We start from the raw sequence: 17,452 nt of genomic DNA on the forward strand, positions 1-17,452 counted from the left end.
GTGCCTGGGTTCGATTCTCAGCGCTGCCTCCCGACTCCAGCTGCCTGCTGATGGCCACCCTGGGGTCACCTGAGTCCTTGCCCCTTATAGAAGGGGCCTGGACGGCGCTCCCGCCCTCACCCTCGGTAGTGAGGGTGTCTGGGGGAAACGGACTGGAGCTGTCTTCATGTCTCAGATAACAAAAAGAAAACCCACAAGACCCTTTGACAAAAAAAGACACTGAAAAACATTTATTCGAAAGATAGAGTTACAGAGAAAGAGGCGGTGGGTGGCAAGAGAGCTTCCACCTGCTGGTTCACTCCCCAGACGAGTGCAGCAGTAGTAGGGCTGGGCTGAAGCTGGGAGCTGGGTACCCCATCTGGGTCTCGCACATGGGGGTTAAGGGTTGGTCTGCACAAGCCACGGCCTATTACCCCACCAGGGTCAGCGGCAGGCTGGAGCTGGGAGTGGAGCCCTGAGCACACAGACATGGGACTTGGGGTCTCGGTGGGCAGGCCAAGTGCCCTACCCTGTGCCTCCTCCCACCCGGCTAGTGCAGGACAAGCCCCACGCCTCCCTGAAGGACACAGACCTCGGGAATGGGACGCCTGCGTCTTCGTGGGGACCAGGTGGCTGTCCACCACAGCGCATGCGCACTGGAGAGGCCGCCAGGCCGTGGTGGCCCGGGTCCCTCCCGTCCTCCCACCGGCTCATTAGCCATGTTGCCCCTCCCCTGTGTGGCATTTGCTTCCCAGTGAGTTAATGTCCTGGGAGCCCTCCCTTTGGGCGTAAGCGCACTGTGGGCATGACATGCCAGCTAGCCACCAAACAGGGGCAGGCGCTGTGGCACCGCACACTCAACTATCAACAGCAGCCAGCCGCCCCAAGGGCCGCTCAGGTCCCAGCCGCTCTGCTGTCGAGGCATCTTTGAGGTGATAGATGAGGGGTACCCAGGGCCGTGGGCACCTGCCCCTCTTGTCGGGCACTTGGCTGGAGTGCCTGGCTTCAATCTGGCCAGTCTGGGCTGTTGTGACCACTTGGGGAGTGAACCAGTGGGTGGAAGATCTGTCTATTGCTCAGCCTTTTACATTCACAAGTCTTTTTTATTTTTGTTTTTCCTTAAGATTTATTATTTTTCTTGGAAAGTCAGGAGAGAGAGAAAGATCCTCCATCTGTTGATTCATTCCTCAAGTCACCACAATGGCCGGAGCTGAGCCAATCTGAAGCCAGGAGCCAGGAGCCTCTTCTGGGTCTCCCACGCGCAGGGTGCAGGGGTCCCAAGGCTTTGGGCCGTTCTCCACTGCTTTCCCAGGCCACAGGCAGGGAGCTGGATGGGAAGGGGGGCAGCCGGGACACGAACCGGTGCCCATGTGGGATGCCAGCACTGCCTACTGAGCCACCATGCCTGCCTCATATACGTAAGTCTAAAAAAGTTTGTGCAAAAACTATGGATTTTTTTGTTTGTAACAAAATAAGCTTAATCTTTTCCATTTCCTATCACCTTTTGAAGTCTTTTGCAATTACCTGGCCACTTCCTTTTCCTAGTCTCCGTTCGTCTTCCTCCTGGCACCCCGAGGGGCCCCAGTGATGAAACTGCCTGGGAACACGACCCCCTCCCTGGGGCAGGTGGCTGCTGGTCACTGCTGTGTCGCCAGCGGCCAGCATGGGATCCGAAGCTGCTCCATGAATATTTATTGAATGTGTAAAGCAATGGGCATCACGCCCCCACTGTAAACAGGACCCTGGGATGGCGAGACGGCGTGGCCCTTACTGCCCAGCGGGTTGTAGGGGGGTGTGGTCCCAGAGGGAGGGCCCGGCTGCCCAGACCCGGGCACGGAGCTCAGGGCCTGTCTGGCTGCCCCAATGGCCCACGGCGGCAGGGCGGCAGACGGAGGAAGAGGAGCGTGGTCAGGTCAGAGACACGGAGCCGGTCAGGACACCTCCCGTCCGCTGCTGGTCTGGTTGACTTTGGAGAGGCCTTCCCGGAACCCGGAGTCGGTCATCCTGGGGCACACGGGGCACGCGGGGCTGTCCTTGAGCTCTAGGACAGCTGGCTGCAGCCACCCCAGCTCCAACCCTGGGCAGCCCGGGCCCCTGCCCTACGGGGGCCTCGCCTCCACCCTGGTTCCACACCCAGGAGCCCTGCCCTATGGGGGTCTCACCTCTACCCCGTTCCACACCCAGGAGCCCTGCTCCCAGGGCGGCCCGGCCAACTGCAGCTCCCCAATCTGTCTTCACAGCAGAGGCCCCAGCCCGACTGGACCCGTCTCTACTCCACAAAGGACCCCAGCCCACTGGACCCCACATAGAGTGGGATAACACCCCCTCCACCAGACCCCACTCAGAGCTGCCTGGCCCCGCCCACCTCCAGCCACGCCCACACAGGCCTGTCTGGCTCCGCCCACCCTTCCAGGCCCCGCCCCGGGGCTCACACTTGGTCCATCTGCACATCTTCCTCGTCATCCTGGGGCAGCTGCAGGTACGGGTTGTTTCCCGCAGGCTGGAACTTGTAGCCGGTGAGCACGAAGAAGGCCAGCGTGGAGCTCTCCACCAGGAGCTGGGAGACGGGGCCGGGCGGTCAGTGGAGTGGGGCAGTGAGGAGCGCACCCCGCTGCCTGCCCCGGGCCTCCCCTCCAGGGCTCACCTGGTACAGCCACTGCCACTGGAAGGGCACGGCCACTCGCAGCAGGATGGCGATGATGCGCGTGAAATAGATGTAGCAGATGACCTGAGGGGAGGCCGGGAAGGTGGGGCACACAGGGAGACGGGACGCTGGGCAGACAGGGCGCTGGGGAGATGGGGCACCTGGGGGTGCTGGCTGTCCTCCCCTCCCCGTGCCCCTTGAGAGGGTCAGCAAACTCCTACCATGACGTAGTAATGTCGGAACAGCTTCAGTTTGGCCAAGTTCACTGCCACTGGGGGGAGACAGAGACAGAGGGGTCACTGAGAGCCAGTGGACAGGGTGGACCCAAGGACAGGGCCTCTGGAGAGGGTGGGGGCACAGGACAGACGCAGGGGTCCTCAGCGGCCGGCCAGGTGGGCTTCCAATGGCCGGTGCAGACAAGGAGCCAGGCTCACCCTTCCCGTCGGTGCCGGACGCGTCCTGGAGGTGCCGGATGGACCTGGGATGGGGCAGGGGGGCGCGATCAGGGCAGATCCTGCCCTGCCTGCCACAGGGGCCGAGCCAGGCCAACTCCACCCTGCACCTCAGGATTGGGGTCGGGGAGTGCGGGCAGGGGGCCCTTACCACACCACGGGGAAGAGGATGGCTCCGCAGCACACGAGGTCCACCAGGAACAGGATCTGTTTCCAGAGCCCGTAGTCGCTGGCGCCCTCCTCGCGGGACTCCAGGACAATGTAGGCCACATTGGCCAGGACCTGCGAGGGGGGCGGTGGGCAGCGTGGGTGGGCGCCCCACTCGCAGCCACACCCGCACCCCATCTCCCTTGGCACACCCCGCTCCCGCCTCCTGCACCTGCAGGGGAATCACGATGCCGAAAATTTTCTTCTCCTTATCCGACAAGACGTACTTGACGAAGGCCCAGCCGGAGCCGATGAGGGCGATGGTGATGAAGAGGAGCGTGCCCTTGAGCCTGGGGGTGGGGAGGGCTGAGTGGGGGCCCAGCCCTCTCCTCCCCTCCCCCCACCCCGTGCCAGGCCCACGCCGGGCACTCACAGGCGCGTGATGTAGTGCATGACGGCGAGTCCTTCCATGGGGTGGCCCTGGCTGTTGATGAAGTAATAGTTGATCTGCCGGAGGGACACGGGAGGGGGGTGACAGCTCAGGGGCAGGGTCGGGGTGGGGGGCGGCCAGAAGGGTCAGCTGCTGGTTGGGGGAGTGGTGTGTGGGTGGGGGGAGAGACAGGGGTACAGCTGCCCATGAGGAGGGGCACGGGGCTGCAGCTCGGGGTCTGCTGATTTGGGGGGTCGGGGGAGGGCCCCGGCACTCACGCTGTGGAAGAGCAGGGCGATGCTCTTGGTGAAGGCCAGGGCCGCCATGAGCCAGTGGATCTTGAAGACGTTGTACCTGGCAGGTGGGAGGAGAAGGGGACGCTGGGGTCTGCGGGGCCTGGGCCGGGTGAGGATCTCGGGGAGGGGTGGTCTGGCGAGGGGCAGAGGAGGGGACAAGGCCATTATTACGGGTTCCGGCAGAGGACCGACACCCAGAAGACGCCGGCGGCCAGGAAGCAGGTGGACATGACCAGGTAGAGCTTGAAAAGCGGGATCTCCGCCGCCGACAGGAAGCCCTCCGGGTTTCTCTCACGGATCATCACCTGGGGAGGAGCCCGGGGTCAGGCGGCCACGCCGGGTGGGTTCTGGCTCCCTGGCGGGGCAGGCTGCTCCTAGGGGCCGCCCACCTGGAGTACCTCGGCATGCCTGAACCTGTGCACACCCCCCCACCCCTCGGCTGCCCAGTCAGCCCAGCGGTTACGCTGCGTGTGACTCAAGGCACGGTGTTGTGGGGAGACGTGTTCAGTGTGGAGGCAGCACACCCATGCCACCCCACATCCACCTGAGCTGCCCCGCCCCTCAGCAAGCCCCACCCACCGCAGCCTGCTCCTGCCCCACCCCTGCTCCTGCTCCTGCCCCTGCCCTCGGTCACCGAGAGGTCGAATGGACGCTCCTGTCCTGGTATGGAGTTGTAGCAGTTGTGGAAGTTGAGGTTGTACTGGCCTTCCTCCTCCGCGGAACCGATCAGCACGTGGAACTGGGGGGTGGGAGAGGGGGCATCAGCCTGGGGGTTGGGGTGCCAGAGGAGCAGGTGGGGGCATCTCAACCTGGGGGGGTAGAGTACCAGAGGAGGGGGTGGGTTGGGGGGGTCTCAGCCTGAGGGACAAGGTGCCAGGGAGGGGGTTGGGGTCTTAGCCTGGGTAGCAGGGTGCCAGGGAAGGGGGTTGGGGTCTCAGCCTGAGGGACAAGGTGCCAGGGAGGGGGTTGGGGTCTCAGCCTGGGATGGGATGCCAGGGAAGGGGGTTGGGGTCTCAGCCTGGGATGGGATGCCAGGGGAGCGTGTTGCGGGGGTCTCAGCCTGGGGTGTGGGCAGTGTGCCAGGCGAGGGGGCCGGGGTGCCGCAAACGCTCACACTGAAGTTGTAGGTGTTGTTCAGGTGGCCCAGGTCCAGCACCAGCTCCTGGTCCTTGACGGGGGGAGCCTGGGGGGACGGAGCGTGGTGAGCCCCTACACACTCTTGGCGGGGGGACAGTCCTCCCTCTGTCCTTCCCTCCCTCCTGCCGCCCCCGGACCTGAGCATCTGCAGGCTTTGACGTGGCCACGCTGGGCACTGTGGGCAACAGGAAGACAGGGTTTTAAGAGCGGGACAGCGGGGAGGTGGGGCGCCCTGCTGGCGTGGCCTGCCCTGACTCACCGGGGACTGACTCTGGCTTGGGGAGCCCCAGCCTGGAGGGCACGTCAGGCAGGAGCCCGGGAGAGATGAATAATTTGTTCTGTTCCCCATACTTCCGCACCTGCACCCTGGGGAAGGGGTGGGGAGAGGGCTGAGTGACGGGCTCCCGGGCACCCGGAGCGGCCCCTCCCAGAGCGGTCCATGCCGGCCCGCCCGAGCCCCTCTGGCCCCCAACCCACCTGAGGTCCTTGATGTTGATAAGGAACAAGACCAGGAAACTGCTACTATTTCTTAGGAGAACACACTCGTGGGAGTCCCGGGTCTGCGGGGAGGGGGTGGGTGGGCGATTGGGGGGTTGCGCCCCCCCCCCGTTATCCTCTCCCTCCTTCCCACCAGGCTCACTTCATGTACCCGCCACCCGCCGCCCAACCGACTCACGGAGTAGGAGCGCACGCTGCCAGAGTGAACTCGGTTCAGACTGAACCCCACCTGGGGGGCAGAAAGAAGAGGGGGGAGTGTGTAGGGGGCCCCCATCTGTCAGCAGCCACACACATCACGACTTCTAGAAGAGTTGAGATGCCACTCCTCTGGATTTTCCAAGCCGCCTGCCCGCCACGTTTCAACCCATGCCTCCATATGCGTGCAAGCATATGCACGCGTGTCGGGGTGCGAGTTGTGCTGGGGTGTGCATGATGAAGTGTATGAGTGTGTGTGTGTGTGTGAGGGCGCCCGCTGCCTCCCCCTCCTCCCCTCCGGCAGCTCCTCACCAGGGGAGCCTTCTCCGGGGGCTCCAGGGGGCCCAGCCGCAGCAGGCTCAGCTCCACCTCCAGGGAGCCGTTGGCATAGAAGCCGAAGCTGTTGAGCGGGATGTCTGCTCGCTTCTCCCCCTGCCGGGGACCAAGCAGGTGGCTCAGCCGCGGGGCGCTGGCACCCAGCACCCCAGGAGTCCTCCCCAGGGCCCTCTACAATCCAACACAGGTGGCACAGAGTGTCCGGGGAGGCCGAGCGGGTAGCCCCAGGAGGAAGGGGTGGCCATGGGGAGACACCAATCCCAGTTCTCAGGAGGGCAATCCTGGGGTGCTGCTGGGAGGTTCCCCCCAGACACACACACACACACACACACACACACACACATCCAGGCTGGGTTTCATCTCCCAGAAAACCTCTGGCTGCTAAAGCCGAGCCCTGACCCCATGATCCCCATGAGTGTCCAGGGAATCCCCTGAGTGATGCCAGGGCCACCCTACAAGCCTTTGAGGGGGTCCCCGTAAAGGTGCCCGGCCGGGCAGCTGCACCAGTGGACAGGAGGTGAGGAGGTGGTTGGGAGTCCCGGTGAAGGTGCCTGCTGGCCTGGCAGCTGCACCCGGGCGATGGTCAGGAGGTGAGGGGGTCCCCGTGCAGGTGCCCAGCAGGGCGGACAGCTGCACCCAGTGGACAGGAGGTGAGGGGGGTCCTGTGGAGGTGCACCCAGTGGTCAAGAGGCGAGGGGGTGATTGGGAGTCCCCGTGCAGATGCCCAGCAGGGCGGACAGCTGCACCCAGTGGACAGGAGGTGAGGGGGTCGTGGGGGAGTCCCCGTGGAGGTGCCCACTGGCCTGGCAGCTGCACCCGGTGGTCAGGAGGTGAGGGGGTCCCCGTGCAGGTGTCCAGCAGGGCGGACAGCTGCACCCGGTGGTCAGGAGGTGAGGGGGTCGTGGGGGAGTCCCCGTGGAGGTGCCCACTGGCCGGCTCGCTGCACCCGGTGGTCAGGAGGTGAGGGGGTCCCCGTGGAGGTGCCCACTGGCCTGGCAGCTGCACCCGGTGGTCAGGAGGTGAGGGGGTCCCCGTGGAGGTGCCCAGCAGGGCGGACAGCTGCACCCAGTGGACAGGAGGTGAGGGGGTCGTGGGGGAGTCCCCGTGGAGGTGCCCACTGGCCTGGCAGCTGCACCCGGTGGTCAGGAGGTGAGGGGGCCGTGGGGGGGGTCCCCGTGGAGGTGCCCGCTGGCCGGCTCGCTGCACCCGGTGGTCAGGAGGTGGGGGGTGTCCCCGTGGAGGTGCCCGCTGGCCGGCCCGCTGCACCCGGTGGTCAGGAGGTGAGGGGGGTCCCGTGGAGGTGCCCACTGGCCTGGCAGCTGCACCCGGTGGTCAGGAGGTGAGGGGGCCGTGGGGGGGGTCCCCGTGGAGGTGCCCGCTGGCCGGCCCGCTGCACCCGGTGGTCAGCAGGTCGCGTGTGCGGGGGGTGGACCTCGGACGCGACCACGCGGGGCTGGTCGTGGGGGGCGGCGCCGGGCCGCTCCATCCCGCCCCGGGAGCGGACGAGCCCACTGGAGCCAGGGGTCCGGTGGCGGGGGCTCACCGTCAGCGCCAGCCGGTGGATGCGCCCCGAGCAGCCGCCCAGCAGCAGCGGCAGCAGCAGCAGCGGCAGCGGCAGCGGCGGGAGGCCCGGCCCCCGACACCCGGAGGGACGCCCGCCGCCGAGCCCCCTCCTCTCGCTCCCGGCCATCGCTGGAGCCGCCGCCTCCCCCTGACACCGCCCCCTGGGCGTCCGCCCCCGCGGGCGAGCCAATCACCACACGGAGGGGGCACCTGAGACCAATCGGTGAGCGCCTTTGCTCGGGGTGACAGCAGACGGACAGCCCGAGTGACGAATGGCAGTAGTCAGCCTCACTGAGTCCCGCCTCCACCGCCACCAATCACTACAAAGATGATCCCGGATATGGTTTGATAGACAGTCTTGCCAGCCTATCAGAGCGCACCTGCCATCCGGCTCGCGAAGCGGAATTCCTCTCTGGCAGCTTGTAACGGTCTAGGACTACATTTCCCACAATGCCATCACGGGCGACACGCCACGAAGGAACTACATTTCCCAGGATCCCCTTCTTCCCCGCCCCGGGGACCATGGGGGTCCCCCCCCAGTGCTTTTTTGTGGGGGACCCTCCGGTCTCGCTGCACCCCCAGGTCGTCCCCGAACACGGGGCGGCCCAAGCCTGGCCCCGGGATGACCTCTGACCTCAGGGGCTCCCCCCAGATCCCGAACCCCGAAATTCAGCCCCGAGAACTCCCTGACCCTCGGCTCGTTGAGGCGGAGCGCCTGAGGCCTCGGGTGCTGACATGGTGCACCGGGCCGCGGGGCCAGGCCGCAGGGGCCGCCCTCCTGCTCCCCGCCGGCCTCCCTGCGCCCCCCGCCGGCCTCCCTGCGCCCTCCGCCGGCCTCCCTGCGCCCCGAGGGGTGGGAGCTGCGGGGGTGCAGGGCGCACGCCTCCCCTCAGGCTCCAGCACGCCGCCTGGGCCTCCCCAAGGGCAGCGCGTCCTAGGTGGGAGGGACAGAGGATGCGGCCAGGCCGGACTGGACTAGATCGAAGTCCTTCTCGCCTCCTCCCTGCGGCCGGATGGAGCGCCAGGAGCCGGGGAGGAGCGGGAGGAGGACGGGCCGGAGCCGAGTGGACGCCTGCTGCGGGGCGGGGCGAGGGTCTGAAAGTGCGCGCGGGCCCTTTAAAGGGCTGGGGCGGGAGGGGGCGTGGCGTCCGCTGGGCCCCGCCCACAGAGCTTAGGGGGCCGTACCATCGTGGCTGGAGGCGTGTCCTCGTCGCTGCGGGGCGTGTCGCTGCGCGGCCGGGGGCGTGTCCTCTCGGGTGTTGGGCGTGTCGCTGCGCGGCCGGGGGCGTGTCCTCGCCGCTGGGGGCGTGCCCTGGCCCTGGGGGCGTGGCCGGGCGCTCCGCCCTCGGCCGCGGAGGGAGGGAGGCAGGGAGGCAGGGAGGGAGGGTAGCTGGCGGCGGCGGCGGCGGCGGGAGCAGCATGGACTGGGGCACCGAGTTATGGGTGAGTCCCGACACGGCCTTTCTCCAAGTTTCCCGGGCGCGACTTCAGGCTTTCCCACCTCCTCTTTGCTTCCCAGGCTGGATTTGGGGGGATGGTGGTGGTGGGGTAGGACACCCACCCGTTCCTCTTGCACCCCCCGGAGTCACTCGGGAGTTTTTTGGCGGGGGGTGGGTAGAAGCGAAGGGAGGAGCGGGCGTCTCAGGACCAGTATCCCTCACCCATAACATGGCGGGAGCGGCGGTCTGGGGGTAAACTGAGGCACGGGGCTGGCCCAGACTCCCAAGGAAAGGACCAGGCCCTGGGGCGGCCGGGCGAGGTCACCTATTTTTGGGCACCCGGGCCCGGCCGTGCGGCTTATCTTACGGCCCCTGGGCTCCTGCCCGCCGCGGCTGCTGCCGCCCTGCTGTGTGTGGAGGGCAGGGAGGAGGAGGGGACCCTCTGGCCACCCCTTTCCCCCCACGTGGGACGTACAAGGGCCGCCCCAGCACCTCCCAGCTGCCTCTGATGAGCACCCCGGGGGCGTTGAGAGCCAGGGGAACCCAGGGCGGGGCTGCCCGCACCCCACACCCTTGCCCTGTTGGAACCTGGGGCCCTGAAAGCCCCCGGGATTCCCTCCCTGCCTAAGACTGTCCTATCCCGACCTCCGACCCTATGCCCTCTCTGGTCAGTCCCAGCCCGCCCGCCTCCTCCTCCTCCTCCTCCTCCTCTTCCTTCCAGAGCTAGGAAGGGGAAACTGAGGCACGCACAGTGGTGGTGCTGGTAGTGGGGGTGGGTGTGGGCAGAGGACGTGGCTGTTCGGGTAACCCCCCCCAACACCGGCCTCTCAAGAGTTTAAGGGGGGACCCCACGAACTGCCAGAGATCGTGTCCTCCTGACTCACGCTGGGCAGGCCGGATTTTCCGGAATCTAGGGGGGATTAGGGGAGCCGGGGCGGAGGAGGGTGGTGGTTGTTGGGGGGTGGCGGCCGGCAAATGGCTTTGCGTCCCTCTTCCCTGCCCTCCCAGCCTTCTGGGCCAGCTAGGAGGCGTGCACATGGAGACCCCATCGTCCTGTAGGGGCCCCCCGGGTGGTGGCTCTGGCCCTTCCCGGGAAAGGGAGGGGGGGTTCCCGCCAGTTTCCTGCCTTCCCCCCCATCCCCTCCCCGCCCCGTGCGTTGTCTCCGGGGCGGCGCCTGGAAGCCACTCCTCCCGGGGCCAGCCGGCCGGCCTGCGGGGGCCATGGAGTGCACAGGTCTGCGGTGGATCCCGAGGGGTCCCCCAGGCCCTGACCTGGCTCTCTCCCCACCACCCCGCCCCGTCCCTGACACCCCCAGGACCAGTTTGAGGTCCTGGAGCGCCACACGCAGTGGGGGCTGGACCTGCTGGACAGATACGTGAAGTTTGTTCGGGAGCGCTCGGAGGTGGAGCAGGCCTATGCTAAGCAGCTGCGGTGAGGCCCCCCACCCCCCACCCCCCCGCAGCAGGGGGCAGGGGAGACCCCCGGGGTGCAGCCTGGAGGAGCTGGGGGGGTTGCTCAGCCTGCCACCTCCGTTGTCTACCTTCCGCCCCCCCTTAGGAACCTGGTGAAGAAATACTTGCCCAAGCGACTTCCCAAAGATGACCCCGAGGCCAAGTAAGGATGAGGACTTGGGGTACAGAGCTGGGCCCTGGGGAGGGGTGTGGGGGACCCTCCAGGTTGGAGTCCTGGTCCAGCTGCTGCTGGTCCCTGCGGGTTACAGAGCAAGTGGCCTTGAACCAGGGAGTGGGGTGGGGTGAGAGGAGTGGACTCTTCCAAGCCTTGGTTTGTCTCATGTGCGAAGTGGGTGCCAGGCCTGGCTGAGAGATGGCGTGAGGTCACTCCCTATGCTGTCATGGCCCCGCCCGTCCCCCTGCCCTCCTCCACACGATTCCAAGTCCCTCCTCAATTGCCCAAATCCAAAGCAGTTCTTGGAATCAGAAAAGTTTGCTAAGTCACTGGCAGCTAGGAGCAACTTGGAGTTGTCCAAGTCACCTGTGGGGTAGACAGACCCTGCCCCGTGTGCACCTGCTGTTCCCTGAGTGACACATTGTAAACCATCACTGCCCACCTGGGCTGGATGACAGGTGAACACTACCCGTCTCAAGGGGGCAGTGATGGAGGGAGGGAGAGAGAGGATGCTCCCATCTGTGCTGGTTGTACGAGCCCTGCCCTGGGCCAGGCTGGGTTTCTCACGTTGAGAGGGTAGGGACCCCAAGCCCTTAGTGGTCCCCTGCTGCCTGCCTCCCTGGTGGGCATGTGCAGGCACGATTTGGACGCTGGCCATGTCCTTAGTCCTCGGACACCCGCAGCCCGCCGGACGAGGTGTCTAAGCCCCCTGTTGATGGCCTGCTTTCTAAAACTTGCGGAATTCCGCAGCGCACCTGTTACAGCCTGGAGTGGTGCTGGAGGGCAGTCAGGGTTACAGAGCAGAACCCCATCTCTGCTTCGGGGTTGCGTGGTGGTGCTGGGGGGCTGTGGTGGTGGCCCCCGGGGGACCTCTTCATCCCTCCCCCCCCACGCCCCCAGGTTCAGCCAGCAGCAATCCTTCGTACAGATCCTTCAGGAAGTTAACGACTTTGCCGGCCAGCGGGAGCTGGTGGCTGAAAACCTCAGTCTGCGCGTGTGCCTCGAGCTGGCCAAGTACTCGCAGGAGATGAAGCAGGAGCGCAAGATGGTGAGGTGTTGGGGTGCGAGGGGGGCGCTGGCTGAGGGTCCCCCTTTCCACCCAGCAAGCCCCGCAGCGCATGCGCGCGCGCCTCACCGCGCTGGTCTTTGCGCAGCACTTCCAGGAAGGCCGGCGGGCCCAGCAGCAGCTGGAGAACGGCTTGAAACAGCTGGAGAACGTAAGAGGCAGGCAGGGCGGTGGGTGGGATTTCCTGTCCTCCCCGGGGGTCCTCCCCAACTTGGCCTGCCAGAGGTGGGGGTCCACTGGCAGCCCCTTCAGGCCGCGCTGTTCTGGCTTCTACCCCAGAGCAAGCGCAAGTTCGAGCGAGACTGTCGGGAGGCGGAGAAGGCGGCCCAGACGGCCGAGCGCCTGGACCAGGACATCAACGCCACCAAGGCCGACGTGGAGAAGGTGCGTGCGCTATGCGCGTGCCTGCGTGTGTGCCTCTGTTGTATAGGGGCATGGGGGGGGGGGCGGGTCGGCAGGGCCGACTGGGCGCCTGGGTGGGCTTTGGCTGGCCGGCCACTCAACCACCCGACACCCCACCGTCCCCCTGTGCCCTCTTAGGCCAAGCAGCAGGCCCATCTGCGGAGTCACATGGCCGAGGAAAGCAAGAATGAGTACGCCGCTCAGCTGCAGCGCTTCAACCGCGAGCAAGCTCACTTCTACTTCTCGCAGATGCCCCAGGTCTTCGATGTGAGAGCCACCGCCAAGCGCCATCACCCACACACACCCCAGCCAGCTCCTACACCTCCCGCAGAACCCCAGCCCCTAGACCCAAAGGCAACATACTAGCAACGAGCCAGCTTGTTCCCCTAAGTCCAAGCTCCTACCACGTGGGGAAGAAATCTGATTTGTCCCTCCACAGCTGCCCCCTCCCCTTTATCTAGCCGTGTTGACTCTCCTAGGGGCCCAGGGAGGGTCTTCCCCGGGTCTGCTCCCACCGTTGGAATCTGTTTGTTTGCCTTTGGGGCTTGGGGGTGGGGCCGGCTTGAGGAGCAGCCTCGTGTTTGCGGAGTGAGTCACCCCTACCCCTCCGTCAGCCACCTCTGTCCTCCCCCTCCCCCCATCACCCCTGCAGAAGCTGCAGGACCTGGACGAGCGAAGGGCCTCCCGTCTGGGGGCCGGCTATGGGCTCCTGGCCGAGGCGGAGCTGCAGGTGGGCCCCATCATTGCCAAGTGCTTGGAAGGCATGAAGGTGGCAGCTGAAGCCGTGGACGCCAAGAACGTGGGTGCCTCAGCCGGGTCCAGGGGCGGGATGGTGAAGACGGGGAAGGGGGGGACCCCAGAATTACATGCCTCTGCATTGCTGACCCCCCCCACACACCCCTATCCTGCTAGGACTCCCAGCTCCTCATAGAACTGCACAAATCTGGCTTCGTGAGGCCTGGCGACGTGGAATTTGAAGACTTCAGCCAGCCAATGAACCGCGCGCCTTCTGACAGCAGCCTGGGCACCCCCTCGGACGGGCGGCCTGAACTCCGTGGCCAGGGTCGCAGCCGGGCCAAACGCTGGCCCTTCGGCAAGAAGACCAAGGTGGGAGGGGAGCTGGGGTGGAAGTGGATGGTGTGTGTTGTGGGGGGGGTGGCGGAATAGGACCCACTGACTCCACCCCGGCCGCCTGGACGCCGAGTCCCCGGCAGGAATTTTCCCCTTGGCTGCCAGCCCGGGCTGGAGGGAAGGAGGACGGACGGGGAGTCCCCTGAGGCGGGGAGGGGGGTATGGGGGGGTGTGGTGGCCTGTGGTGTCAGCCTGCCGCTTGCCAGGAGAGAAGTCCTACTTGTGGGGTTCGGGACACCGCTGCCTGGAAGCCCCCTTGGGTTTCCTCTGATCCTATGCACTCCCTCCCCTGCCCCCGCCCACAACTTTGTTTCCCAAACAAACCCCACCCCTCCTCCCAGTCTGTGCCTTCAACAATCCTTCCTCCTCCTCCTCCTCTTCCTCCTCATCCTCCAGCCGGACCTTGGGTTTTCCAAAGAGCCATCCTTGGCACGGGCACCTGCAGGCCCCCTTCCCCTCTGCTCGTCTCCCACCATGCACCCCTCCCTCCGAGCTGCCTTCCTCCCCTGCCCGCTGCTGCTGTGAGCTGGGAAGTCAGGGGGGCGGGCAGGCGACAGCAGGGTCACAGGGGACACCGGGAGGTGCAGGTGGTCGAGGTCGCAGGTGGGGGGGTCTGGCCTCCCAGCTCACAGCCACGTCCCCTCCCTGGAGTTCCTGTCCACTCTTGCACAGCATCTTCTGAGTATGATTGTATATCTTAAGTTGTGTTTTTTTCTTACTGTGTTTTTTTTTTCTTTTCTTGTCTTTTTTTTTTTTTTGAAACTTTTCTTGATTGTTTTCATCTTTCCTCTGTCTCCTCTCTCACTACACACACACACACACACACACACACACACACCCCAACCCTGATCCCTGGCCTCACCTCTTCTCCCATTCCCTGGCCCCCGCCGGTAGCCGCGTCCCCCACCTTTCTCTCCATCGGGGGGTTCACTGCCCTCGGCACTCCCTAACGGGCCCCCGTCCCCCCGCTCCGGCCTCGACCCCTTGGCCCTACTGAGCGAGATCAGTAAGTCGGTCAAACCGCGGCTAGCATCCTTCCGCAGCCTCCGAGGCGCTCGTGGGGTAAGTGCGGCCCCCCCGGGGGCGGCTGGGCCCCCTCCTGCCTTGCTTGGCTCTCTGCATGGCTGCCCCCCCATACCCCCAGAACCGCGGCTGGGGAGGCACGTGGACTAGTGCGTGCGTGCGTGTGTGTGCGTGTGTGTGTGTGTCCACAGAGTGTGCAAAGCAGCCGGGCCGTTGAAGAGCCAGGGGCTCACATTCCTTCCCCCCTCCCCACCCCGCCTCCCCCCTGCAGACAGTGGTCACTGAGGACTTCAGCCACCTGCCACCCGAGCAGCAGAGGAAGCGTCTTCAACAGCAGCTGGAAGAGCGCGGGCGAGAGCTCCAGAAGGAGATAGACCAGAGGTAAGGAAGTGGCCCACCGAGCAAGCCCCCCGAGCAAGCCCCCCGAGCAAGCCCCAGGCCCTGGTGGGTTTACAGTTAACGCCAAACACACCGTGAACCAAGAATTCAAGATTCATTTGGAAGGTGAAGTCAGAGAGGCCTCGGATGTGCGGGTTCACTGGATATGAGCGGTTTCCAAGGCCAGGGCTCCGCCTGGCTCTCCCACATGGATGCAGGGAGCCGTCCTCCACTGCTTTCCCACGCGCGTCAGCAGGGAGCTGGGTGGGAAGTGGAGCAGCCGGGACCCCAAGTGGCCATCCCATAGGAGACGGCCAGTGACCCAGGCTGACCGGAACGCTGGCTTGTCCCGTTTTCTCACAAGTCGTCCCAGCAAACAGAGAAAGAGCAGAAATCGCCTTTAAACAAAAATATTTAGAAAAACTTACGGGGTCTTGATTCTGAATCAGGGAGCAGAGAGGAGCCCAAAATGAGGGGCCCGTGTTTCCTCGCTACGGATCTTCGATATAACACCCCAAGCCAGGCCAGTCTCGGGGTACGCAGACTGTTCCAGAAGGTGCCGGCTGCACAGCCACGTGCACCTGCTGCAGGCCACAGAACGGCCCCCTTCTCACTGGCTGTGTGACCCACGTCACGCGTTCTGTCCCCGTGAAATGCTTCAGGACACACACACACACACACACACTGAGCCACGCAAAGCCGGCTCGATACCAACCAAACAACCCAAAACAAAGAAGCAAATGCTTTTCCACCCAATGGCTCAAATGCTTCAAAAAATATTAACAATAAGACACTTTGCCAGAATTTGGCCTTTTTTTTTTTTTTTTTTTTCCCCAAGCTACAAGTTTCTCTTCCCAGTTTTGTTATGTAAGCGGAAGAGACGCCTGCCACTGGGCAGCCGCTGGCCAATGTGATTCATTTTTTTTTTTTTAATTAATTGACCACGTCTTGCAGACCCAAATAGCTTATGTTGGCTGCCGTGGGGTCTGCCTTGGAACTCGGGGTGCAGCTCTGTCACAGTGTCTGCCTCCCTTTGGCTGGCCTCCCTCGGGGTGCTGGGGGGCTCAGGAGTCCAGGAGCCCAGGGCTGCTACGGCCCACAGACCTGCTTTTGTAGGCATCACCACCCACCTGCTACAGAAACGCAGGCAAATCGGAAGGCCGGCTGTGTTCCCGTTGAGTGCAAAACCCTTTTTTGCTTTTAATCCACAACATTTCTCCCCCTCCCCAAATACGTATTTTCTAAGAAATTTGGGTGTGTGATTTCAAAAATGACTCATATCAATTTTTTTTTAAAGATCTTTTTATTGGAAAGGCAAATTTATCCACTGGTTCACCCTTCAAGTGGCCGCAACGGCCGGAGCTGAGCCGACCTGAAGCCAGGAGCCCTGAGCTTCTTCCCACTCTCCCACGCGGGTGCAGGGTCCCAAGGCTTTGGGCCATCCTCCACTGCTTTCCCAGGCCACAGGCAGGGAGCTGGATGGGAAGTGGAGCAGCCGGGACTCGAACCGGAGCCCCTATGGGATGCCGACGCTTGCAGCGGTGGCTTAACCGGCTCCACCGCAGCCCTGGGCTCCTCCCCAAGTTGTTTGTTTTTTTGTAAATTCACACGGGGGTCACAGCACACATTACAGCTCTGACCGTGCACGCGCTCACTCTCTCCCTCCGTGGCGCCCCTGAAGGGAAGCCTTAAAGAGAATGAAGGATGTGTATGAGAAGACCCCCCAGATGGGGGACCCCGCCAGCCTGGAGCCCCAGATTGCAGAGACGCTAAGCAACATCGAGAGACTGAAGCTGGAAGTGCAGAAGTATGAGGTAAGGAGCGGATTGAGTCATGGCTTCGTCTGCCTGGCTGCCTGGCTGCCTGGCTGCCTGCCTGCGGGGAGGGAGCAGAGCAGGAGAGGTGGGGGCCGGGACGCCAGCTGTTCCTCATGAGGAGTTTGGGTGTGCATGGCTCAGAACTGACCCCACAGCCCTGCCCTGGGACCCACCCAAGCTGGAGTCCTCCCCAGGCGGCTGGCCTCCCATCACCTCCCCTCCTCTCCTCCAGACTTGGCTGGCTGAAGCTGAGAGCAGAGTCCTAAGCAGCCGAGGGGACAGCCTGGGCCGCCACGCGCGGCCCCCAGACCCGCCAGCCAGTGCCCCGCCCGACAGCGACAGCCACAAGAACGAAGGGCAGGATGACAATAAGGCCAGGTTGGGACGGGCGGTGGGGGGCGGCCGGAGGGGCCCAGGAGGGGCCTTGCCCCTGCCCGGGCTCTTGTTGGCTTGCCCCCCTCCTCATCTCCTGGCCGTGTGCAGCTCCCAGGAACCCACGTCCTCGGAGGAGGGGCAGGACGCCCCCATCTACACGGAGTTCGATGAAGATTTTGAGGAAGAGCCTGCGTCCCCCATTGGCCACTGTGTAGCCATTTACCACTTCGAAGGTGGGCAGCGGGCCGGGCAGCCCTCCTTGCTTCCCTCCCCCTCGGGCCAGGCACCCGCTCATTCCCCCTCTGGGTCCCCAGGCTCCAGCGAAGGCACCATCTCCATGGCAGAGGGGGAGGACCTGAGCCTCATCGAAGAAGATAAAGGGGACGGCTGGACGCGCGTGCGGAGGAAACAGGGCGGCGAAGGCTACGTACCCACTTCCTACCTCCGGGTGTCGCTCAACTGAGGCCGGCCCGGGGCGGGCGCCGGCTTGGGGGGGTGCATTTGGGGGACGTGATGG

General features: G+C 64.7%; 2 protein-coding genes across 4 annotated transcripts; one reads left to right on the forward strand and one right to left on the reverse strand.

Moving 5' to 3' along the window:
- Positions 1-1,439: 1,439 nt before the first annotated feature.
- On the reverse strand, positions 1,440-7,804 carry GPR108 (G protein-coupled receptor 108). Of its 2 annotated transcripts, none has more exons than XM_040990811.1 (17): positions 7,658-7,804; positions 6,091-6,210; positions 5,762-5,812; positions 5,563-5,645; positions 5,299-5,451; positions 5,063-5,207; positions 4,583-4,687; positions 4,120-4,253; positions 3,931-4,006; positions 3,656-3,729; positions 3,455-3,572; positions 3,227-3,357; positions 3,058-3,101; positions 2,845-2,894; positions 2,624-2,707; positions 2,412-2,536; positions 1,440-1,983 (listed from the first exon to the last, which is right to left on the reverse strand). In XM_040990811.1, exons 1-17 carry the CDS (start codon positions 7,802-7,804, stop codon positions 1,911-1,913), a joined length of 1,713 nt encoding a protein of 570 aa, XP_040846745.1. In that variant the 3' UTR covers positions 1,440-1,910. The 2 variants fall into 2 exon arrangements, with proteins under 2 accessions (XP_040846745.1, XP_040846746.1); XM_040990812.1 differs by lacking the exon at positions 1,440-1,983 and adding an exon at positions 5,223-5,269 and having other exon boundaries at positions 2,408-2,536; positions 5,063-5,131; positions 5,345-5,451.
- Positions 7,805-9,091: 1,287 nt separating this feature from the next.
- On the forward strand, positions 9,092-17,447 carry TRIP10 (thyroid hormone receptor interactor 10). 2 transcript variants are annotated; one of them, XM_040990794.1, is made up of 15 exons: positions 9,092-9,120; positions 10,433-10,548; positions 10,675-10,731; positions 11,644-11,791; positions 11,898-11,960; positions 12,089-12,193; positions 12,350-12,478; positions 12,864-13,010; positions 13,124-13,318; positions 14,237-14,404; positions 14,637-14,746; positions 16,425-16,557; positions 16,793-16,938; positions 17,044-17,168; positions 17,250-17,447. In XM_040990794.1, exons 1-15 carry the CDS (start codon positions 9,097-9,099, stop codon positions 17,396-17,398), a joined length of 1,815 nt encoding a protein of 604 aa, XP_040846728.1. In that variant the 5' UTR covers positions 9,092-9,096; the 3' UTR covers positions 17,399-17,447. The 2 variants fall into 2 exon arrangements, with proteins under 2 accessions (XP_040846728.1, XP_040846729.1); XM_040990795.1 differs by lacking the exon at positions 14,237-14,404.
- Positions 17,448-17,452: the final 5 nt, after the last annotated feature.

The sequence above is a fragment of the Ochotona curzoniae genome, unplaced genomic scaffold (genome assembly GCF_017591425.1).
Source record: "Ochotona curzoniae isolate NIBS_2020 unplaced genomic scaffold, NIBS_Ocur_1.0 contig_605, whole genome shotgun sequence".
Classification (NCBI taxonomy): domain Eukaryota; kingdom Metazoa; phylum Chordata; class Mammalia; order Lagomorpha; family Ochotonidae; genus Ochotona; species Ochotona curzoniae.